Below are 24,922 nucleotides of genomic sequence, written 5' to 3'. Positions count from 1 at the left end.
AAGATTAAGGAATGAATCCATCCGTTGTTGGAGCAACATCCCGTTTATCACCATGCCACTCAGCCGTGCACATGGAAAATCGTTTGCGCACCGCAGTGAGCTGAAGCATGCAAAGCGGATTGTAGTGAAGCTGGGTAGTGCTGTTGTGACTCGAGGGGATGAGTGTGGCTTGGCCCTTGGGAGGCTGGCATCTATTGTAGAGCAGGTAATTCTGTGACTGAAGTGGAATGTTTGTTTTAACTTCAGGTACTTGGTGATTGTTGGATGGCATAGAAGATTTTAGGAAAAACTCATAAAGCAATGATGGCCCAGATAAAGCAATGTCTTGGCCTTTCCCTTTTTCGTCCCCTTGTGCTGTGGTAGCATAAACCATGTAACTCAGTAAATTGGCGTTTGAAGGTGTGGGGGGTTGATCCCAACCAGCAGCTAAGCCACCCGCACTCGTGCTCTGCCACCAGTTGGACTGGGAAGAAAATAGGAAGAGCAAAAGTAAGAAAACTCGTATATTGAAATAAAGACAGTTTAATAAGCGAAGGGAAGGGGAAGAGAAAGAAGTGATGCTAAGGCAATCACTCACTACCTTGCTCAAGCAGACTGATGCCCGGCTAGTCCCCAAGCGATGGCCACCTTGGAAGACAACCCGCTGCCCTTTCCTATTCTGCTACCCCAGTTTTATTACTGAGCATAACGTTATGTGTTATGAAATGTCCCTTTGGCCAGTTCAGGTCAGGTGTCCCAAATGTGTCCTCTCCAAACTTCTTGCCCAGCCCCTAGCCTACCTGCTGTGATGGGATGTAGTGGGAAGAAGAAAGCCTTGATGCTGTGCAAGTACTGCTAAACGTGGGAAAGAGAAGGCTTTGATGCTGTGCAAGCACTATTTAGCAATAGGCAAAATATTGGAATGTTATCAACACTGTTTTAGTCCCGGAATCCAAAATACAGCACTGTACGGGCTCTGTGAAGAAAGTTACCTCCATGTTGGCCAGACCCAGTATAGAGGGAAAGATTTGCACACTGAGATTTTTATGCAATAGGTAAGAAATTACTTGGGCTTTAGTGGATCTAGTGAGATGGTGGCACTGAAGTTTGCAGAAAGTGTAGACCCTTCTTGATTACCTGAGCATTTGCAGATTTCCTCCAGGAGAAAGCTTGAAACCTCATTACTTGTGGGAAAAACTGATGGGGTCAACTCATGGATTGGTTCCTCAAAATGAAATTATGACTTTGGGGGGGATTGGACATGTCTTCTCTGGAAAGTAAAGTTAACATAATAAATTAAATTCATGTAAGACATCTAGCTTTAAGGCTTTGAAAGGAATCTGGCCATATATATGTAAGGAAGAAGTAGTTAAAAGCAGTACTACCAGAGTTTGCTTCTTCACTTCTAGAATACAAAGTTACTGTATGACAGCAGCTTTGGGAATGGATGGTGAATATGAAAGTTGGTGGAAGGTACAGGTGCTACTTCACAGCTTTTTCATATCTTATCTTTCCTTATCTGTTTCAATGAAGGTGGAAGGGGAAGGGGTATAGAAGTGTTACCAAGTGATATGTGTTGTGAAAATTCAAGCATGAGTCTGTCATAAAAACTGGTATTGTGAAAAGAAAGTTTAGCAGAAGCTACAGATTGCATGCAGTCCTTTGCATAGCTCTTAAGTGGCTAGGAAGGTGCACAGGAGTATCATAGAGGGTGGTTGCCTTGCTTTGCACATCCATGGATAAAGCAAAACACTTGTGTCAGCAAGAACTGGTGAGCAGAAGGTTATCTGTCATAGCCAGAACTGTCATGCTAGCGGTGATTATGCTCCAGGCCATATTTCTTGTGTTCTGTCCTTACAGGTGTCAATGCTGCAAAATCAGGGCCGAGAGATGATGATTGTCACCAGCGGTGCTGTAGCTTTTGGAAAGCAGCGGTTGCGTCATGAGATCTTGCTTTCTCAGAGTGTGAGGCAAGCGCTTCATTCAGGCCAGAGTCAGCTAAAAGATATGGTGAGTGTCTGGCAGCGCTCTTGCTTTTCCTTGAATGTTGGGTAGTACCTGCTCAAGTCGCTGCCTGACAGTTGTTCTTTATCTTTGTAGGCTATTCCAGTCTTGGAGGCCCGGGCCTGTGCAGCAGCTGGCCAGAGTGGCCTAATGGCTCTGTATGAGGCCATGTTTACACAGTACAGCATCTGTGCAGCTCAAGTAAGGGATTCCTTCTTTCCTAATCTGACTGACTACTTCAGTCAGTGATGGAATTGTTCTTGGATTTTTTCCATGTTTTATATGCTGCTATCTTTACTGTCGTCTTGCACTTCCATTGCCATCCCACTTTTGGGGCATGTTGTAGCACAAATGGTAGCTTATACAGGAGTGCCTTGCTAAGTATTTCTGAAATGGAGTTTCCTATTGTCAAGGTGGAGGAAATGTGCTTTTTTCTTTTGGAGTTCATGTGTGTCCTGCTCTTATGTATGGGGTGAGGTCTGTTAAGGTCTCTTCACAAAAGCTGAAGTTGGTGACCCAAAGTGAAAGTTTAAAAATCACAAGTGGGTGAACTGCCACACATTCTATAAAGCTGACAGAAATGTATATCTACACTTCAGAACTTGCTGTCCATCTGCTCCTCAAATCTTTCTAATTTGTAGGTGATGGTATCCCTAGCCTGGGTCTTCTACCTATACTGAATGCTGCAAATGTATTAATTGAACTTAAGCAGGCTTTGCTTATCTTAAATACTCTGAGAATACAGAATTGCATCAACTGTAAGGCCTTATTTGTTTAGACACCATTAATGAATTTAGGAGCCTAATATGAAGTCTCGCATGGAGGAACTTCTTCCTGTACTACAGTATAGCTGATATGATTAAAAATATTTACAGTATAGCTAACAATCACTATAGGTTGTGCTGGATTATAATCTTCAAGTTGGCAGACAACTATCATTCCTTTGATTTAAAAGAATTAATTTCCCATGCCAAACAAGTCAGTGTACACATTGATTCCTCATGCTAGTGTAACATTTGTGTGGTGGAGTTGTTTGCCTAGTTCTCAAATGTCCAATAGCAGAGTAAAAATGAAAAAAATGTCTCTTCAGAGCAAACATTGAGGGTTTTTTTTTTCTTTTAGATTTTAGTCACCAACCTGGATTTCCATGATGAACAGAAGCGTCGGAACTTAAATGGAACGTTGCATGAACTTTTAAGAATGAATATTGTCCCTATAATTAACACTAATGATGCTGTTGTTCCACCTCCAGAGCCGAATAGTGATCTGCAGGGGGTAAATGTGGGTAAAGTATTGCAAGGGGGTGGATCCTGCTTGTAGATGGTACAGCTCTAATGTGTTCTTCGCTAATAATTGGGGACCTCTGAGGCCTGCAGCAGGGAAACAAACATACAACATTAGTAATATGGACAGAGGGTACTGAAAGACTATGCTGACCTGTCTGTTTCTGGCATGATACAGTGCTGTGGGGTGGAAGCAGGGCAGATGATGTCTGGCCCTGCTAAAAACAAGCATGCCCAGTTGCTTTTTGCTGAACAGTTGAAGTTGGAAAGGGCTTCTACAGGTCATCTAGTCCAGTACCCCCACTTAAAGCAGGGTCAGTTAGTACCTCTTGTCCTGTCACTGGGCAGCAAGGTGGAGAATGCAAGTGCTGATCACACTGCTTGTCATTTTGGCACTGCTCTACTGCATTCCAGAAGTGTATGTACATTCACACAAAGATCACCTTCCAAGTTTCCAGTGGGTGTGAACAAAGTAGCTCAGAAGGATTTGGTAGTGCTGAGGTAGCTTGCTTTTGTCTGTTGCAGCCAAATATTTCCTAGTTCCTCCTGCTATTCAGTGCTGCTGATATGCATGTGCATTACAGGTGATTAGTGTGAAGGATAATGACAGTCTGGCAGCACGACTGGCTGTGGAAATGAAAACTGATCTCCTGATTGTTCTCTCAGATGTAGAAGGTTTGTGATTCATTTCTTTACTTTCTTGTTTTATTGAAGTACATCAGATAGTAAAACCAACTTGTATTCAGGTTTTACTGATCTCTTTAGTTCATATCTTTTACAGGGACAATTACAACGTACCACGTAACTCCTTAAGGCATATATCCAATGCTGATGTTGTTGCATAAGCCAAAGACTGTCTGCCACACTGTTGAATCTGGGTGGGTGAGAGTGCATGTGAACTTGAGACTTGTTCCAGCACCCAGAATACCATATGTACTATGGTACTTCTGCTAGCTTCTCAGAATTGTATGATACAGTCATGAGTAATATGTAGGATAAAGGCTTTGTGTTCTGAATCAGGAATATAAGCCAAATACAATTTTACAATAGTTTGTTTCTTCTGGCAGTAGGTTCTGTCTTTCGGTGAATTACAGGTATGTTACAAGTCCTGGTCATTGCCTTCCACACACCTGGAACTTGCTAGCTTTTTCTGTCTTCCAGATGTTTGACTTTTGAGCTGTGTTGTCACCTATGGATGTTGAAGTTCTTTTTCTAGAGAGAGGAGGGTAGTGGGTGCAGTTTCAGATCGGTGCAGTCCACGTGACCCAAGTCACATTTTTCGTCTTCTCCAGTTGGGTTTCTTTCAGTGGATCCTGGACTTTTGCACACATTGTAGGCCCCGAGGAGGAAGGAGGTGCCTTTCTGTAAACACAGTTTCTTTTAGCAGATTCAGCTGGATTTTGTGGTTGATTCTAGTTGAAATGACTGTCTGAGAACAAGTCATAAAAGCAATAGGCAAAAGAACTTGTAAAAAAAAAAAAAAATTAACACCCAACACCCTCATCCTCCAAACTTACTCATTCAATGTGACATCTTGTTTATGGAAAGATGTGTGTCCTCTCCTTCCCAAGCTATCAAGGAAAGACACAGATAGTCTGCACTTACGCTCTCTAAATTATAATGCCAGTACTTGTTCACATAGAAATTCTGGGAAGTGTGGTGGTAGAGTTTAGGTTTAATGTGTTAGGTAAATCAAAGTGTCATTCAATTGCAAACATAGTTACATAAAATTACTAGATTTTTTTTTTTTTTAAATAATAAGAGTACGTCTCTGTAGTGTTGTGTTCCTTAGCAGAATTTGATATTTACCCTTTTTACATATTTCTGAATTGCCCAGTTTATCACTGCACAACCCAGCACTCAAGTATATCATCTGAGATTTTGGTGAGGAGGACTATCCTTTGCCTGTTCAGTTGTGGGCTTGTATACGTAAGCCCTGATTTCAAACATATAAAAGCTGTAAACAGTCTCTGTAACCTCAACCAAATGGCACTACCTCCCAGCTTGCATGCTGCTATTCAGCATGCAGAGTTTCAGTTTCTTATTTGTTATGCTTTCAGTAAAGCTGTACTTCTTGAGTCTGCCTGCTAAGTGTTTCATGCTTTCAATCACACAAAAAGCAGGGTTCAGTGAAAGTTTTCAATCCTATAACTTTTCAGCCTCATGGGGGTTTTGTTTTTTGTTTTGTTTTGTTTTTTCTTTTTTTCTTGGGTGAACTTTGGAGATGAGGGTATATAGCACTAACAGATTTTTATTTTTTATTTCAGGACTCTTTGACAGCCCTCCAGGATCTGATGATGCAAAGCTCATTGACATATTCTACCCAGGAGACCAGCAGTCTGTAACATTTGGAACCAAGTCCCGGGTGGGAATGGGAGGCATGGAAGCCAAGGTAGAAATGTGGAACATTTGTTTTGTTATTGGGGAAAAAAGGGAGATAGACAAGATGATTGTGCTGTTGTTCAGATGGATCTTGACAGGCTACAGAAGTGGGCAGACAGGAACTTTATGGAGTTCAATAATGGGAAATGATGAGTTCTACCCCTAGGGAGGAGCAACTCCGTTCACCGATGTGGGCTGGTGAGTTGACTGGCTGGAAAGCAGGCTCACTGAAAAGGACATAGGGAGCCTGGTAGACACCCAGTGGAATGTGAGCCAGCAATATGCCCTTTGTGCAAAGCAGGCCAACAGCATCACGGGTTGCACTAGAAAGAACATAGTGAGCAGGTCAAGGGAAATTATTATTTCCCTCTACTCAGCACTAGTTGAGACCACATCTGTAGGATGAGGAGACCTTTACTAATAAGCTGATCCTCCTATAAGCTTAACGTTTGGTAGAAGGACTAAGCAAACTTCAGTGTGCCAACACTGTAGTTCAGAAAGGGAACTCGTGTTGCCCTTCATGTTAGGGCAACGCCTACAAAGATGCTGCCCCTAAATTTCATAGAGCTCTTGTTGATCATGATGCCTGCCTCCCCACCCACCCTTGATGACAGACGTTAGCACACAGGTGATCTGGTACTATCATTGATTTCAGTTCCCAGTCTATGGACATCAGGGTTTTTTTTGTTTCAGACTTGCTTCTTGCCTTAGATCTCATGTGTGTTGCTTCTATACATTGCTTAGTACGCTGCAATCCTGACCTTTGAAGATGACTCCGAAATGTTATACTTGCAGACTTTTCCTCCAAAATAACAACAAAAAGAGGGAAGAATACCAAAAAAAAAAGGATATAATTCAAAACTGAAGAAGTACAAAGTCTTCAAATAGAGCCCACTGAAAGAAACAACTATTAAGACAATAGGTGTACTCCCAAGCAAAAAGTAGAATCAAATAAATAAAAAATCCAATGAAAACATGAACAGAAAATGTGAACAAAGTAGGTAAAAAATTTTGTGTGGAAACCTGAGTAACTCTTCATCAAACTTCATAGCTTCACCAAAGGGTTATAAACAATGAGAATACGTCTACATCTTAAGCAGACCCACAAGGAGTGCTTAGGCTGATCACACTTTATGGGAGTACTTCAGACAGCTAAAGGTGTTGAATAATATTTTAATGTTACATGGTAATGGCTAGGACCTGAGCAAGAACAGTGCTCTGCAGTACAAGTAATATCACATGGTCGCTTAAAGTGTATTAATTATTGATGGCTAATCGATGTCAGGAAAACTGGCATCAGAATCTTTTCAAAAATGAAAATTAAGTTTCTTCAAACAGTAAGAACTTGCAACATAAGGTAATGGTGAAAAAGAACGTAGGACCAAAGTGTTCTTGCTGAAGTCCTGAAAAACGCAGGCTGTTAGGAAAAATATGAAGTATGCTTATAAAGTGGCAGCTAGTTAAGGAAGGGAAGGTGAAGCGCAATACATGATCTTGTTTAATGCTACATTATGGAAATTCCCGAAGCATGCTGAATGCTCTTTGAAAGCATAAATTACCAATATGGAGATCAAAGTGGAGCAAGAACACTGGTTGAGAGTGGTGATTCAAATGACAAAAGAATTTCCTGGAACTGGCTCTATCCTTCACTGTAGGTGAAAGCAGCTCTGTGGGCCCTCCAAGGAGGCACCTCTGTAGTGATTGCAAATGGAACCCACCCAAAGATCTCGGGTCATGTCATCACAGATATTGTGGAAGGGAAAAAAGTTGGAACTTTTTTTTCAGAGGTAAAACCTGCAGGTGAGTACAGAAGTAATGTGTACATTGAGAGTTGTAGAGATTTCCTGAAAGGTTAGAATTAAAATTTGGCTAGACCTGCACAATAACTGGGAAACCACACTCTGCTTGAAAAAATGGATTTTGAAAGGTATTTTCTAAAGTAGGAATAGAAAATGTTGAATCCTCTGCTCTGGTTCCCTGCAGATGATAAACTGCTGCATCTGACTTGCATTTGAAGAATGCAATGAGTAGAATTTTTACCATTTTTAGTCTCAGGGGTTATCATCTAGTATTGACAATTCAGTGTGAAAATGTAGACATAAAATGTGCTGCTGCACTAAGATAGTGTTTAGTTTTATTTCTTATCATAGATTCCTTTTAAGACTCAGTCTTCTAGTATGGTAGGTAGGAATGTTTTCCTGCCACTGCATTGCTGGGACAGTGTAAAAATTGCTGGAGAAAGTTAGACCAAAGATCCCTGACCTCAGCAGAACAGGACAAATATGGAGTGTTACTTTTGACTTGCGCTTGAAGCCAAGTGAGTTTCTTTGTGTATAATAATCTTCAATTAATTTCTTATGAATTTGTCAAACCATCCTTTGAACCCACATAAAGACAGCATCCACAGGGCTCTGTGTCACAGTAGTCAAGAGCCTTAACTAGATACTGTGTAAACTCTGGAGCTAGATCTATGTAAAGAGCTGCTTGCTTTAATTTGGGGTTGGGAGTGGGGAAGGTTTTGAATTTTCTTCCCGGTAGCTTCATTTGGTGCCCTTACTGCCTGTATGGGCAATCAACCCCTGTTCAGCTTTGAAGATGTGAGACATCATCTTTCCTCTCATCATCCCTCTTCCATGTGAAAGAAGTTTGGTCTCAGACATTTTGTACCAAAGCTGTTCCAAAAACTTGGTCATACCCATTTCTCTTGTTTGAAACTGCTTTCATTTTATTGTGGCCCATTTGAGATGGGCAAAACCCAAAATTTCACCTACTGTTCAAGGTGCAAATGAAGCTCTAATTTATGAGATGGCAGGACTAAATTAGTTTTGATAAGATTTATAATGTTTTCTGTTCTCTAGGCCTTTTCTAATAATTCCAAGCATTTAATTTGCTGTTTGATGTTGATGTTCACTGAGATGACGTTTTCATAATATTATTTGTTACAATACTAAGCCACATTCTCCAGGCTGAACAGTCCCGCTCTCTGAGCACCTCCTCATATGTGAGATGCTTCAGTCCCTTCATCATCTTTGTGGACCTTCGCTGGGCTCTCTCCACAGTGTCCATGTCTCTCTTGTACTGGGGAGCCCAGAACTGTGTTCAGTTCTCACCAATGCTGAGTGGAGGGGAAGGATCACCTCCCTCCACCTGCTGGCAGCGCTCCTCCTATGGCAGCCCAGGACACCATTAGCCGCCTTTGCAGCAGGGACATGCTGCTGGCTTGTGCTCAGTTCGGTGTCCACCAGGACCCCCAGGTCCTCCTCTGAAAAGCTGTTTTCTAGGAAAAAGTGCAATAGTGACACTTTCTAGTTAGTCCCACTATAATAAACGTGTATCAGCAGTAAAACTTTTCATCTTGTGACCCTATTCTGAGTCACTTACAAATACGGCAAATGGCAAAAGTTCCTGTGGAGTTTTACTGGCACTCTTCTGTTTACTCCAGTCCTCTCTTTGTCTTCTATCTTCCAAAGAGCAAACTTTGGAAATTCAAGTAACTTTTTTAAATCGATTGTATCTGCTTACATACATGTCACTTTTCTCAGAGAACACCAAAACATACCATACTTTGTAAAGTATGACTTCACTTTAAAAAGCTGTTTTAACACTTCTTAAATGAGTCTAATTAATCACATGTCCGCAAGTTCTTTTCTTACACTTCCCACTATACCTTTTGTTATTTTCCATAACATTGAAATTCTGCGCTGGCAATTTCCATGGGACCCTTCTTAAATAGAAGTTGAGGCATATTTATCACCGTCAAGTCATCTGCTTTACAGGCAATTTCAGGAGAGTTAAAAATCACAACTTAGTTTATCCATGAGCTACTTAAGAACTCTTTGGGGAAATGCTACCTGAACCTGGTGACTTGTTTTGAAATAAAAGCAGAAGTAACCTGTTCCATATAATTTCAGATTGAGACAGATTCTTTGGGGTCCTGCCAGAAAAGAAGAAAAAAACACACCTTTCTTCTATAGGAACCCTTTTGAAATGCACACAGGGAGGGACAGAGGGAAAGCAATTCTGCAAGCTGTTACTCTGATTGGGTTTTGGCTCCCATTAGTTTTTGTACATTCCTATGCTTTTTTGTAATCCTTTCTGTTTTCCTCAGCTGGGTACTAAAACTTTTCAAAGGTTGGCTCCTTTCTTTCAGTAGGCTACTACGCCCTGAGACTTAGCTATGCTGGTGTTCTTTTGCCCTTTGTCAGGTCTTTTTGGTACATGGGGCACACTTGCCTCTGAAATGGTGACCTTGCAGAATCTCTGTGATGACTCTTTATGTTTGGGGACTATAGCAGTATTTTTGTGTCAGGTACAGATTTTCCTGTTCTAGCATACAACAGATTTCTTGAATACGGCAGGTTAAGACTCTGTACCTGCTTTGAGCAAAGACCAGAAGATGGAAGGGCTATTGTTCACTTCCACATGTGCTGTTACTTTGTCTGCATGACATATTTTGGTTTTTTTTTCAGGTCCTACAGTAGAGCAGCAGGGTGAAATGGCTCGAGCTGGTGGCAGGACCCTGGCGGCTCTACAGCCTGAGCAGGTGACAGAACAACATGGCCTCACTTGTTAAACTTGTGAATATGTGGCAAATTTTACAACATAGATTGTTGGGACAGGAATCTATTCTTTGTGTGCCATATCCATCATTTGGGTTGTAGCATGCTTAGAGATGAGAAAAACAGCAAGATCATGTATCTTGGGGCTATGAAGTAATATATGCTTTCATGTGGGGTTTATAAAAATTTTAATAGCATTGAATGTCACTCAGAAATGCATTGTGATCAGAGCTGCTGCAGAATTGACTGGAATAACTTGTTCCATTCACTCCTGTGTGTAGTGCATGTAAAAGAGGAGCTGTAGACGATCAATTACTGCTCTGCAGCTGGGTAGGTAAAATGTGGCATCTGTTGTGAAGAAGGTGGTCTTAAAGGAAGAACTTTGTGGGTTTGGTGAAGGCGACTGGGTATAGAAAGTAAGATAATGAAAAGCAAAGTAAAGGCTGAAGCAGTGTTCAGCCTTATTTTTCAATGTGATGCAGGCTGGAAAAATCAGCTGGCCCCAAGTATTTGGGGAGTCAAGACAGTGAGAGAATGTGGTCAACATAAATGGACTCAAAGGGGCCAGATGTCAAATAGCATGGACTTTGTGTAGGAAGTCAGTTCAGAAACTTTTCTCTTTCAGAGAGCGGAGGTTATTTATCGTCTTGCTGACTTACTAACTGACCAGAGAGAAGAAATTCTCTTGGCAAACAAAAAGGACTTAGAAGAGGCTGAAAATAAAGGTAATATTTCAAGTCCTTCCATGGTAATCCTATTGTCTTGAACCTCTCTGGGCTTTGAAGGAAATGAGCAGAACTAGAATCTTCTGTCACCTGGGATTAGGTTGTATGGTTCTCACAGATTAGTGAATGCAGGACTTTGAGAGCTTGTCAGTGTAAACAGCGGCAGCTTCCTTAATTACATAAAACAGATGCCTTCATCTGAGAAGATACTGAGGCTTTGCGAAACACTGAGCAGTATATTGTAAAAAAATTTTTAAAAAGTAATTAGTGCTCCATTTTGCCAAAGGAGGCTCACTTTAGAAGTGGAATATAACAAACATCCTCTCTGTTACTGTCATGCATAAAGTGAATATTTTCTGGGCTGATTAAAATAACGTTTGGCTCCTGGGGGGAAGGCTGTTATCTCTATCCTTAAATTGATGCTCTCCGAAAAGAATCTTGTCCCCTTCTGATTGAGGAAGGTTCTATTTAGGTCGCTTGGATTAAACCCATTCTTCTATGTGAGATTGATGCGTTCATTGAGAAGTTGGGGTTGGGATGTGTACATACAGGGATAGCACATGTATGAAAGTGACACATCATGAATTGTAATACTTTGTGGAAGACGCCAGGGAACCTTTTTTTTTACTTGATCAGAGTACTTGAGGGTACATTGCTGGGTTAACTTACTGTTTGAATATGTTCAGACTAGGAAATTCAGGCAGTTCTTGCCCAGTCTTTATTGAATAGAAATGCTACGTATGCATCTCTGCTTTGGGATTTCTATATGTAAGCCAGAAAGATTAAATTACTGCATGAACCTTCCAGAAATACTGCAAGGGTAGAAGGGCGTAAGAAATTCAGACATGTAGCAGTACTTGAAGTAGGACAAACCTTATCTTTGTGGATGTTGATGTTGCTTCATGTACAAATCACTTAAAGCACATTAAGTGAAAATGTGGTAGTGTGTGAAATCATTGTCACATTTGAGTGGTTTTATTGTGGGTACCGGACTTAATGTTTTGCATTTTTCATCTCAAGTAGGTTTCTTGCTATGGCATGGGAAATACCTGAATTTTCCTTAGGTTCACTCCTTAAATCACTTTTGCTTGAGCTTAGGCAGACCAGTTTATCTATCTCCAGCACAATTTTTTCTTTCTTTTAGGGAGATTGGCACTTCCTTTGTTAAAACGTCTAAGCCTGTCTACATCAAAGCTGAACAGCTTGGCTATTGGTCTCCGTCAGATTGCAGCATCCTCACAGGACAGTGTTGGCCGTGTAATTCGGCGAACGCGAATAGCAAAAGACCTGGATTTGGAGCAGGTGACAGTGCCTATTGGTGTCCTTCTCGTGATCTTTGAGTCCCGTCCTGACTGTCTTCCGCAGGTATGTAAGGAGGGCAGAATACACTGTTGGGAATTCTTTGATGACAAAAGAAAAAGTATTTCTGTTGGTGAGCAATTGGGAGGCTTCAAGAAGCCTTGTCTCAAAGGACTCCTGTTTGGATTCTTCTAAAATTGATTTTGTTGGCGTCCCTATTTTTCCTGCAGAGATAATCTCAGGACTCGTTTCTGCAGTATTTAGAGTTATACAGACCTGTTTTGTTTTGGGGTGGTTTTTTTTTTAGCCCACCCCGACATACAGAAGTTACCTTACATCCAGATGGTGCAGTTCCTGCGTGTGTCTTTAGAATGTACGTTCAGTGCCTAACTGACAGCTTGGGAGGCTCCTACCAATGAGCACTTGTTTTGTCTGTCCATGCTGCATACAGCTGAACTGCAGGCTGGGATTGAACAGGAACTGTTTAATACAGATGCTAGTAATTAGCTCTTAACCGTTAAGAGTACATGATTAAAAAAAATATATTTAAAAAAAGCTAAGCACAGAAAACACAGAAGTTCCAGGCTTTGAGTGGTCTGTCGTGTACTGATGCTGCTTGTGTGCAGTGAGGGGGAACAATAGCTTTGACTCAGTTGTAGTGAGATGGGTGTGAGGAAGAATGGTGTTCTAAGTTCTTAAGTACTGAAGTTGCTGGAAAGGCTAGTGAAAATCTCAAGTGGTGTACTGTAAGTGAATATCATTTATCCTGTGGCAGGAATAAGGCAGGCATCTTAAAGGCAAATGCCTTCATCTGCAGCACTGTGTGGGAGTATTGCTGCGAGTAAATGCTGTTATAATGCATTCAAATAGGGGGGCTGAACTAAATGTTGCAGAGGTGACCTTGATCTTAGTTTCTAACTCCAGACTACTTTACTGAGCAACTGTAGTAGATTTTATCACAGAATTATCAGAGTTGGAAGGGACCTCTAGAGATCATCTAGTCCAACTCCCCTGCTAAAGCAGGATTGCCTAGAGCACGTTACTCAGGACTGCATCCAGGCGGGTCTTGAAAATCTCCAGAGAAGGGGACTCCCCCCCCTCCCTGGGCAGCCTGTGCCCGTGCTCTGTCACCCTCACCGTAAAGAAGTGTTTCCGTGTATTTGAATGGAACTTCCTGTGTTCTAACTTGTGCCCGTTGCCCCTCGTCCTGTTACTTGGAACCATTGAAAAGAGCCTGGCTCCATCCTCCTTCAACCCCCCCTTTAGATACTTGTACGCCATAATAAGGTCTCCCCTCAGCCTTCTCTTCTCCAAGCTAAAGAGTCCCAGCTGTCTCAGCCTTTCCTCATAAGGCAGATGCTCCAATCCCTTCATCATCTTAGTTGCCCTTCGCTGGACTCGCTCCAGCAGTTCCCTGTCCCTCTTGAACTGGGGAGCCCCAAACTGGACACAGTATTCCAGTTGTGGCCTCACCAGTGCAGAGTAGAGGGGGAGAATGACCTCCCTCGACCTACTGGCCACACTCTTCCCTATGCAGCCCAGGATTGCATTGGCCTTTTTGGCGACAAGGGCACATTGCTGGGCCATGGATAATTTACTGTCTACCACAACCCCCAGATCCTTCTCCTCTGAGCTACTTCCCAGCAGGTCCGCCCCTAACCTGTCCTGGTGCCTAGCATTCTTCCTCCCCAGGTGCAGGACCTTGCACTTGCTTTTGTTGAACCTCATTAGGTTCTTCTCTGCCCAGCTCTCCAGCCTGTCCAGGGCACGCTGGATGGCAGCACAGGCCTCTGGGGTGTCAGCCACCCCACCCAGTTTGGTATCATCAGCAAACTTGCTGGGGATACACTCTGTCCCCTCATCCAGGTCATTAATGAATATATTAAACAAAATTGGACCGCGTATTGACCCCTGAGGGACACCACTGGTTACAGGCCTCCAACTAGACTCTGTGCCGCTGATCACAACCCTCTGAGTTCTGTCCCGCAGCCAACTCTCAATCCACCTCACTGTCACCTCATCTAGCCCATTTCTTTAAAAAGAAAACAAAAAACTTAATTATCAATACATTTCCCACAATTAACATTAGGTGTCTAGGAAGATTGATTGAGGAGTTCTCTTAATATATGAAGCGGGTGTTTGAGGAAGAAGTGATGGGCATAGGCACTTTAAAAGGAAGTGAGACTCAACCAGTAGATAGCTTGGTACTTCATGCCTGAATTTTGTGAGTGGTCCTCATTTCATACTGAAAGGGAGTATGTTCTAGGCAAAGTTGCCATGAAACAAAAAGGCACTAGTCTCCCTTGTCTACCATTATTAGCTCCTTGTTGCTTGGTCTGTTCTTCATAGATAACCAGTATGCTTCCTTGTTGAATTCTAGTCTGTCTTCCTGGACTTCAACCCTGGTCTCTTGCCTTGTGTAGCTGATGTCTCCCTCTTTCTCCTCCCCTTTATCTTATCTTAAAACGTGCACCAGACTGACTCTTGCACGCATTTTTTCCCCTCTTTTTATTTTACGGACTTGGAATAGCTTGTTTTCGTAGTTGCTTTTCTTCCTGCCAGCCTCCTGTCCTCATTTTCTCATCAGGTACTCTGATGCAACTTCAGAGGACCATCTTTGATACCTCGGTGTTTGAATTGTATGGTTTCTGTCCCATGCTGTAGCTGATAGTAGGATGGTCTGTGATTGCAGGGGAGCAGTTCCCTCCTCTTAGTTTACTACCACATCTCATGCTTGCTTGGATACCCAATTACAGGGGAAATTTGACTTTGTCCTGGAAGAGAGCATGCTCGATTTGCTCCCTGGAGATAGCTTATGCAGAGTTAGATCAGTGCTAGAGTTCAGTCTTGAGCTGCAGTAAAGATTAAACAATTGCATATTACCAGTTAAGATTTAATAAGCTTCTAATGAGCATATACAAATAGCATGTTTGCCTCTAATACTTAGAAGGCCAAATTGCGAGCATCTTTCGCAGACTGCTTCCTATAGATTGCAGCAAATCCAGTTGTTGCTCTGAGGTATAGTCGCGCGCTACTGCTCTTTGAAGGGACTGAACTGTTTTGAAACCCCATATCTTCTGTTCTGCTTTTAATCACAACATTTTTTGGTTTTGTGTCTTAATTCTTTATTTTTTTTTCAAATCAGTTCATAACCTTTCTTTTCATCTTATGCCTGTAATTCTTTATTTAAATAAGCTTATTTGTTTAGCTTTCCCTTGTGATACTGACCTCTGGAGAGGCAGATACTTACAAGATACTTTCAAAATACAATCAGACTGCTTTTTAGTGTCTAGTTCTGTAAGTTAGAAAGACACAGTGTCTAAGTAAGGCAGGCTTCTTAGACTATTATAGTTTAGTGTATTTTTCTGAAGTATTTCTTATTTTGCAATATTCTTTTCAAATTGCTGACAGCGCGATAAGGTAGAGTAGCAAACATTGTGATTGTTGTTATCTGTTTGATATTAGAAGTGAAAAGGAGGTGATCTGAGGAGATGTATCTGATGGGCTTAACATTTTTCTGTATGAATCAGCATCTAAAGTGTGCCATTAGGCTAACTGCTTGTTAGGTGTGAGTGTGGCTAATTCTGGCATCCACATCTTAACAGCATACAATTGATACACTAATGAGTGCAGGTTTGGTGATGATATGTACATATGATGATAATGATACATATGAACTTTCCCAGAAGATATTAATACAGTAAAATAACTTCAAATACTTAATTTGTTTTTTTCTAAAAGGTTCTGAAGAGGAGGTGATTTTCTTCTCTAAAGGAGTATATGGTTGTTTTTTTTTTTTTTTCAAACATATGGACAAATTGTGAGGCCATTGTGAATGGGATTGGGGTAAGGAAGACAAAAAGGGATACAAAAGTAAAATAAATCTGGGAAGGGTGCTTTATCATGTCTGACATACTTCTAGGTAGAAAAGAACAGAAAACCGAAACAAACAAAAAAACCTACCACCCCTCTGTTAAAGAGGTTTTCAGTTTACTGGGAAAAACACCAATAAGAACTAGTGTCTGGAGAGTGAACAAATTTGGTATATGTTTTCAACAGCAGAAGTAATTTTTTATGTCTTCCAAAAAGTGGTGGTTTCTTTGGAGCATTTTTTTTAGACATGCTCTAGTTGTGTTGCTGGACTTAAATGGGTGAAATCTGGCGTCTTAAACAGAAAGGCAACAATATCAGTCTGTTCCTTCTGGTTATAAACGTGAAACAGGTGATGCTGGGCCTATTGTCTAGAAGGTTTTTTTCCCCCCACACTTATGGCAAGTGTTGTCTATTTATGACTTCTGTGTTACACAACACAATGAAAATGTTCTTAACTGCTCATAGGAAGAGCTCATTAGCCACCTTCTGCCACAATGGTTAGGGACAAGAGTTCTTGCACCTAAAATTACTCTCCTTGGAGTGATTGCCCACACAGCTACCCAATTTATACCAGAGTCTATGTCCAGGGTTTCCTCTGTCTTGTCCACTGCAGTCTCCCCCTGGCACTAGTACCCTGAAAACTCAAGTTTGTTCCTAAAATATTTCATTTCTGGAGCGAAACATGCTGTTACTTGTAATGATTGTTTTGGTGCTATAAAATAATACCCGTAGATTAACACTGAGTAAATCAACAGGTTTAAAAATCCTGTTCTTAATCTATTTTGTGGTTCTTACTCCAACAGAAGAGGAAGATTACTTTTCTCTTTCCCTCATTTTTTTTTCTTTTTTCACCTTAAATAATTTCTTTTCTGACAGGTGTCTGCTTTGGCCATAGCCAGTGGCAATGGCTTACTGCTTAAAGGAGGGAAAGAGGCAGCACATAGCAATCAAATCCTTCATCATCTGACACAAGAAGCACTCTCCATTCATGGAGTCAAAGATGCAGTGCAACTAGTAAGTGCCTAGAATTAAGTCAACAGTTCTTTGTTATGGTATGTTGTTATAGTTTGAGAAACCCATAGCAATTTATTGTCTATCACCCAATGGCCTCTCCCCACCCAGGAAGGGGAATCGGGGAAAAAAACAGGAAACTTGGGGGCTGAAGTATAAACAGATTTAATAGAGTAAGATTAATGTTAATACGCTAAAGAACCAATATTGATCGTGATACCAATACAGAATATGCAAAGATTGTACTTAGCCAATTACATCAGCAGGAAGCAGTGGACAGCAGTGGACAGCAAATGTCGGACACTGCGAGCGCTACAGCTTTGGGAGGAAGGGAAGGGCTCAGGGGTCCAGCACTGGGGCACGAAGTTCTCAGGATCGCAGCCATTAAGGGAGAGAGAGTGAACTTTGCAGCAAACTTTCTAATTTATAGTGAACGTGACATTGATGGTATGAAATAATCCTGTTGACCAGCTTGGGTCAAGTGCTCAGGTCTTGCTCCTCCTCATCCCTGCACCTGGCAAGCTCGAAAACACTGAGACCTTGAAACCCACACACCATAGCTGGCTAGAAAGTAAGTATTTTCACAAATTTAGACACTAGTCTTCTAAAAGTGCAGTCTTCCCAAGTGTTAGAAGAGAAATTAGTCCTGTGTCACTCAAACCAGCACGTAGGTATAAAAAGTATGGGCAGAACTTGAGAGTTCAAACCTGTTTGTATTGCAACTACCACAGGTGAACACAAGAGAAGAAGTAGAAGATCTCTGCCGTTTGGATAAGCTGATAGATCTAATCATTCCACGTGGTTCATCACAGCTAGTCAGAAATATCCAGAAAGCTGCTAAGGGAATCCCAGTGATGGGACACAGCGAAGGGATCTGTCATGTGTATGTGGACACAGATGCCAGCGTTGAGAAGGTCACACGAATAAGTAAGCTTGGGGAGGGTGACTTGAATCTCATGGGTGTAATTGAACTTCATATTTGGAGTGTGTGATATGGTTATTGTAATTGATAATTCATGTGCTGTTGAAAATCTTTGTCGTAAATGTTACATAACCAATTATCTACTCTTAAACCTCAGTCAGAGACTCAAAGTGTGAATATCCTGCTGCCTGTAATGCTCTGGAAACTCTCTTAATTCATCGAGACTTGCTGAGAACCCCGTTGTTTGATCAGATCATAGACATGTTGAGAGTAGAACAGGTTAGTCACTCATACTTTTGTTTTGTGGTTGTTTTTTTCCTAACACTTGAGAAGCATTTGGTCTGGCTGGTGTAGCCCTATTTAGTTTTGATGGCATAACACAAGTTATCCGTATGTCTCTGTGTACACGTAAATGAACTTGTAGAGAACTTTCTCTGCTTCTCCACATAACCCCAGGTTTTTCCTGTAGAAATGATCTGAAAGCAGCTTCTTTGGGACAGCTATGTGCCATTATTGGGATACAAATACTTCCTTTTATATGGAAAAAAATCATCTTCTGCCTTAAAGCATATACACGACCCTTTCTCTACCCTTCTTGATTCTGATAATGTAGCTTCTTAACCAAGTGAATTCCATTTCAGTTTTTCTCCTTTTGGAATCTGCTTCATCCACATTTTCTTAAGCCTTTTGCCTTTCATGCCCTTTATCCCCAGCCATTTTCCCTCCTAGCATGTCAGAGGAACAGCAAAAGGCCAGTATACTAATTATTTGTCTTGACACAGGTAATGTTTTGTCAGTCAAGGTAGCAGAGATGTATTGGGAAAGAAATATCCATGAAGGGGTGTGAATTGCATATAAATAGAGGATTTTCACACAACAGTATGTATTTGGCAAATAGAGTGTACAGGCAGCGATTAATGCAGGTGAAATAGAGAGGCTGTATGTGTTGATGTTGAAAAGGTCATAGTAAAAGAAGCTAACAGGTAGTCAGGAGCAAGTCCTCACTTCATGGATTTTATTTCCATGTCTTGTTTGGTTGTTTCTTGGGAATGGTCGAGTGAAAAGTAGATCTCTGGATTTTGGATGGGAGAGTGTGAGGACTAGTGTATTTCCAATACCACCCACCCAGCTCCTAATACAGTGGGGAGGATGTTATCGCTGTCTAATCTGACCTGACAACAAGAAACATGCAAATATTTGGCAGGATAATGCAATTAAAGTAATTTATAGTTGCACAAGAAAATGCTGTTTTACAGATACCTTCTTAAAAGCCTTCAGATTTCAAATGTTGCAGACTTGTGCCTTATTTTCCATTTATGTTTGTCTTGTCAAAATTCCCTGTGTTTCATTTGCATGGGGATTTCTCTGCTGTATAAGTTCTAAGTTATCTCTCATTGTTTAGGTGTCTTGGCTGCTATGATTAAACTCAGAGGTTGATAATGTGTTAGACCATCTTTATAACAAATGAGAAACGCGTGAGTTTTGTGTCTGAAACACAGGCTTCAGAGAGGGCTGGTGTCAGTTTACAAAATAAAATGGTAAAAGCCATTCAAGATCTTAAGACTTTTGGTTTAAGGGCTGGCTGTAATATTTTAGCTGTTTTCCCAGTACTATTGTTGTACCGTCCTCCTGCCTGATGACTTTCTATCCAACTGATGCCATTACTTTAAATAACTTTGAAATGAGTCCTGAACTAGGAGCATGTCATGGTAGGTAGCCAACCTAGCATGTCAGCTGTAGTACCTTGTCACTAGTTCACCGATCTGCTGTTTCCCAAAGTGTAGGCTTATTTTTCTTACAATACATGCAGTGAACATTTGATTCACAAATGTTGTGGGTTAACCGCAGTCAGCGGCTAAGCACCAGCCAGCTGCTCGTTCACTCTCCCCTGCCCCAAGTGGGACAGGGGGAGAGAATAAGAGGAGCAAAAGCAAGGAACCTTGTGGGTTGAAAGAAAGATAGTGTGATAAGTGAAGGAGAGAGGAAGCAGAAAGCGAAAGAAGGAGGGGGGGGGGAGAACAAAAAATAAATAATAAAAAAAAAAAAACCCACCCCAAAAACCCACTACCCTCTGTATTGCTGCCCATGACATTATAAGGCATGGAATATCTCTTTGGTCAGTTCAGGCCAGCTCTTAGGGTTGTGTCCCCTCCAGCTTCCTGCACACTCCCAGCCTTCTTGCTTGGGGGCAGAGTGGGGGTGGGGAAGAGAAAGCCCGGATGCTGTGAGCTCTGTTCAGCAGCAGCCAAAACATTGCTGTGTTTTCAACGCTGTTTGAATCAACAAGTCCAAAACATAGCACCATAGGGACTGCTATGAAGAAAATTAACTCCATCCCACACAGAGTACAAGCCACACTTTCACCTGGAAGGTATCGGTGTGGTCAGCAGCACAAAATGTTTCTGATATTGCAGGTGAAGATTCATGCTGGCCCAAAGTTTGCATCTTACTTGACATTCAGCCCTTCAGAAGTGAAATCTCTCCGCACAGAATATGGGGACCTGGAGTGCTGCATTGAAGTGGTGGACAGCGTCCAAGAGGCTGTTGAACATATCCACAAGTATGGAAGTTCTCACACAGATGTTATCATCACAGAGAATGGTTAGTGATCAGTCTGCTTCCTTAAGCTACTGTTTTGGCTTGGCTGCCAATTCTTGGTGTTAGTAACCAACTGGAGGCCTATGAGCTAAACGTACCTACAGTCCTGTTTAGCTCAAAGAAAACATGTTGTGTAGCCTTTATTCCAGGATGTTAAGGAATGGGCTTGAGCAATTGGCCAATGGCAGCACATGGTCTTGCCGGGCAAATGGCTTTGTGTTCCTGTGTTGTGCAGACTTACCGCATCAGAGGATTTTGCAGGAACATATCCTGAATCTTGGAGATGTCCTTAGACCTCTGAATGCTGATGAGGTGAACTACCTCATTGGAGGGAATAGGGATTGTAGGGAAGATCAGACTTTGTCCACTTTGTCTTCCTGTGTCATTTTTATATCTTGCAAACAAGGACAAGTGTCTTCCCCCCACCTCTCCCAGTCCTTTACTTCTCCCTTCTGCATCCCTAGTATAAAAGCTGCATTTATCTCAATTCACAGTTATTTGTCTCTTTGTTGTCAACTTGTGTTCCTTTGTGCATCTGTGTGCTGCTCCCATCCTTAACACCTGTCCTGGCTGCAGTTTGAACACTGTGCCAGTTCAAAACCCAGATAGCGCTGCGCCCAGCCAAAGGCTGACTCTGAGACCAAGCCTGGAATTCCCGAGGATCAGCTGCAGTAAGGTCATGTTGATCTGTGGTTGATCAGTGTGTGAGTCAAGCAGGCTTCTGTTTCTGTACCTCCTGCCGAGCTTACATGAGTGCCACTAAAAGGCATGCATTTGATACCGTAACCCACTGCCACCGGACCTAGTGCACTGCTGATTTGCTAGGGAGCGTACTGGAAATAGAGCTGATCTGTAATGTTCATCTTGTTGCTAAGGGCGACTGACCCACAGCTCACAGGCTTGCAGAGAAACGGAGTCCTCCAGAGGACCAAGACTTGCATAACTTTGCTTAAGCTTGCTCAGGTCTTGCACGTTCTGTGTTAAACTGGGTTAGTTAGCTGATTTCTTGTGGTATTTCTGCATTGTATTTCCCAACTATTACCTGCAATAGCAGTTTAGCATAGGCTTTTTCATTATCTAAAACAATTCCGTGTTTGAGACTAATGGAGAGCTGACTCTGTGGTTTAACTGTCTCAGTTTGACTGCAAAATGTTGTTTGGGGACACTGTCTCTTCTCCGCAGTCATACAGCTATCCCTGTTTGCAGGTTCTAGACTGCATGTATTTAGAATTTGACATTTTTTTACTTTGTTCTAATCTTTGCAAGCTTCTTGTAACATTTGCAGCAGTGTCGACTCCATAGGCATACTGGGAAGGTATAAATGAACATGTGTTAGCCCAGGCTGTTTAAACACTGTCTGAGAAGGTTGCATGTGAAAGTTGTATTGTTATATCTGTTCACTGTATTATGTTGTGTTTATTGGAGCGTTTGATCATTCTGTATGTACTGGATTTTATTTTTCTCTCTGCCTCTTTCCCAGAGAAAACAGCAGAGTTCTTTCTCCAGCATGTGGACAGTGCTTGTGTTTTCTGGAATGCCAGTACTCGATTCTCTGACGGCTATAGATTTGGACTAGGTAAGAGGGAAAACACTGCAGGGATGTGACTGCAGGATTTGCTCCTGTGTGAAAAGTGTGGTAGTCTGAATCCTGGAAGATAGGATTAGTCTCTGATCTTACTGTCTGTTTAAGAGTTTTAATAACTCTTTCCTGCCAGAACTATCTGATACTGCTATACAGACTATGTAGATTAACTTAGCAGTAGGGAGCAAAGATGTTTTGGATCCTTTGAAGCTCTGTTCAATCAGAATAAAGTATGTTGCATTGCATGTAGTGATGGAACAATGCAACACAGGATCTGAAATTGGTGAACAGTTTTTCTTTTGTTTATCTTTCTAATGATGCTGTAAAGAATGTCATGCTTCGTTCCTGCCAGGCAGACAGCTGCTGTCCAGTGTGCCAGCCCTGTGGAGGAATGCAAGGCAGGAACCAAACTCAATTATCAGTTGCTTAAACTAACAGGTGCACCTACTGTGAATTGCAGAAGACAAGGGAAACGTTCTTTCCTGAGGCAGAAACTCAAAAATCTCCATAGCAGGTTATTACTGTGTCAGCTGGAACATTCAGTGTTCAATGTGATTTAAAAAAAATCTAGTGAGGGTCTTGCAGTATCTCCTCAAAATTATAAAAAAAGGACATAAGATCACGGTCTTGACTAATTTACCTTTTTTTTTTTTTTTTTTTTTTTAAAGGATTAAACCCTCAGGAAACAAGTCTTAAGATCCATATGAGAGATACCTTTCTCTCTTGCATCTTTCTCTCTAAAAGTAACTCTGTAGCAGCCAGAAGTATAAACATTACAGTTTATGATGTGATAGTTAAGCTCCTCTAACCTTTGAATTAGAACAGGCAAACGTAACTTCTGGCATTTGGAGTGGAGCAGAGAAAGGCAGGTCACTGAAAGGCAGGCAGCTGTTTTTACATAAAAGTGCAAAACCGCTTAGTATGAAGTGAACATCTTCTGAGGATTAACTACCTTTACCTTGTGTGTTTCCTGCAGGTGCTGAAGTGGGAATTAGTACTTCTCGTATCCATGCACGTGGACCAGTGGGAATTGAAGGACTCTTAACTACAAAGTGGTTGCTGAGGGGGGACAATCATGTTGTTTCTGACTTCTCAGAGCATGGGAGCATGAAGTATCTTCATGAGAGCCTCCCTCTCCCTCAGAGAAATACCAACTGAGAACACCAGAGCGGGGGGGAAAACCCAGGGGTACAAATATTTTCTGATGATGCTCAGGCTTCAGGGTGGTCTCTGGATAGGGAGTTTGTTTTTCATCTTCAGAACATTGTTCTCGGTCACTGTGCAATACAGTGAATACAAAATGATCCCATCTGTGATATTTTTTTTTTTCCCCTGCCTCTTTCTGTTCCCTTAGATAGTATCAGCAAACTGACCTCACTTTTCCCAGAGACAGACTTCTTCAAAACATACAGGTAACGCAAGGAAAGATTTAAATATCTGCTGCATTCTTTTTTTATCCTGATGTTCCCTATAGCAAATATGCTTGGTGCTGGAGCTTTTTTTTTTTCATATGTCTTTGTTTTATTCAAATATCTGTTCTGGAGAACAAACTTGACAGTTTGTTTTTTTTCTTCAGTTTTAAGATCATGGCAGCTCTTGAAAACTGGAAAGCTTTACACTTTCTTTGTATTTGATTACTCTTGTGATAAAGGGATAGATGTTCTAAATGCATCGTAAGCTTTTGACCAAGAAACATTTTCTATCAAATTTCTTTGTATTGTTGACTATTGTAGATAAATAATACAACTGTCTATTATGTGAATTTTGTTACTTTATTTGTACCAAAGGCTTATTTTACTTTCATTTTATATAAAACCTAAGCTTCCGCAACCCCTCCTCCAAAGCAATACTACTTCAATGTTGGCTTTTCCTGACCAAAGTTCTGAAGAAACGCTTCCCTTGGTGCACTGCAGTGAGTGGGTTCACATGCGCACCCTGTGGCACGATGCTCAGCGCAGCTCTCCCTCAATGGCCACCAGGCACAGCCGGCGGCTCGTTGCTCCCTGCGGTTCAGCAGCAGGTAGGGCCATCTCCAGTGCCGTATGTGCGAGTTGGCAGCGCTGCAGGCGCCGGGGTGGGATGGGTGCAGTACCGTGCGCAAGGGTGCCATTTCCTTTTCTGTCTGCTTCTCGCAGCCACTACCTCAGCACCTTCTCCTGCACGGTCAGTGCTTCAGGAGCCCGTTCCTGCACCCCCCTCTCTCCTGGTCGGCACATGGGGGACGCACAGGGGCAGCATGGCAGGGCGCTGGGCACGTTTCCACTCCCTGTGGATGCTGGGGGCCCACGGACACTGGTGAGGCGAGTGAGATGCTTCAGTAGCTGCAGATGTCTCCTGGTCACTGGAGGCGGCGTGGCAGGGACAGTCAGCCTGGCACTGGGGGGCCGTGGCACAGACCCTGCCAGGAGCGCAATGAGGGGGCCTTTCCCAGGCCATGTCCTGCTGTGAGGGCCCGGGTGGTGTCTCAGCAGCTGCTGGTGCCCCGGGGACACGGACAGCCAGGAGCGGTGGGCGGGTCCTGGAGCAGGATGGTGCTGCTGGGGCATGCCCACCTGAGGTTGCTGGCAAGTTGCAAGGAAGTTTAAAATAGATGGATAAAATGTATTTAAGGATATTTTGAATCAGGCACAATAAATGCAACCCTAAGGGAGTTGCTGGAGAGCTGTTATTGGGGACCTAGGAAGATGGAGAAAAAACGGATCCCC

General features: G+C 42.1%; 1 protein-coding gene across 3 annotated transcripts; it reads left to right on the top strand.

Moving 5' to 3' along the window:
- The first annotated feature begins 78 nt into the window (after nucleotides 1-78).
- On the top strand, nucleotides 79-23,939 carry ALDH18A1 (aldehyde dehydrogenase 18 family member A1). Of its 3 annotated transcripts, none has more exons than XM_082486457.1 (16): nucleotides 79-205; nucleotides 1,840-1,989; nucleotides 2,080-2,184; nucleotides 3,106-3,258; nucleotides 3,851-3,941; nucleotides 5,534-5,658; nucleotides 7,304-7,448; nucleotides 10,118-10,191; nucleotides 10,833-10,932; nucleotides 12,077-12,297; nucleotides 16,981-17,118; nucleotides 17,847-18,042; nucleotides 18,195-18,316; nucleotides 20,452-20,638; nucleotides 22,116-22,211; nucleotides 23,194-23,939. In XM_082486457.1, exons 2-16 carry the CDS (start codon nucleotides 1,846-1,848, stop codon nucleotides 23,373-23,375), a joined length of 2,079 nt encoding a protein of 692 aa, XP_082342583.1. In that variant the 5' UTR covers nucleotides 79-205; nucleotides 1,840-1,845; the 3' UTR covers nucleotides 23,376-23,939. The 3 variants fall into 3 exon arrangements, with proteins under 3 accessions (XP_082342583.1, XP_082342582.1, XP_082342584.1); XM_082486456.1 differs by having other exon boundaries at nucleotides 3,106-3,264; XM_082486458.1 differs by lacking the exon at nucleotides 2,080-2,184 and having other exon boundaries at nucleotides 3,106-3,264.
- The last annotated feature ends 983 nt before the right edge of the window (nucleotides 23,940-24,922 follow it).

Source organism: Vanellus vanellus, assembly GCF_965231255.1.
Source record: "Vanellus vanellus genome assembly, chromosome: 7".
In the NCBI taxonomy this organism is placed as follows: Eukaryota; Metazoa; Chordata; class Aves; order Charadriiformes; family Charadriidae; genus Vanellus; species Vanellus vanellus.
The sequence above is the reverse complement of the archived record's forward strand: the minus strand, read 5'-3'. Positions and strand labels throughout refer to the sequence as shown.

What these genes read in the sequence shown, in the direction of transcription:
- ALDH18A1 (XM_082486456.1), top strand. Translation starts at nt 1,846, where the DNA reads ATGCTGCAAAATCAGGGCCGAGAGATGATGATTGTCACCAGCGGTGCT. An exon ending in GTCCTGACTGTCTTCCGCAG is followed by an intron (nt 12,298 to 16,980) that starts GTATGTAAGGAG and finishes CTTTTCTGACAG; the next exon opens with GTGTCTGCTTTGGCCATAGC. An exon ending in TCAAAGATGCAGTGCAACTA is followed by an intron (nt 17,119 to 17,846) that starts GTAAGTGCCTAG and finishes CAACTACCACAG; the next exon opens with GTGAACACAAGAGAAGAAGT.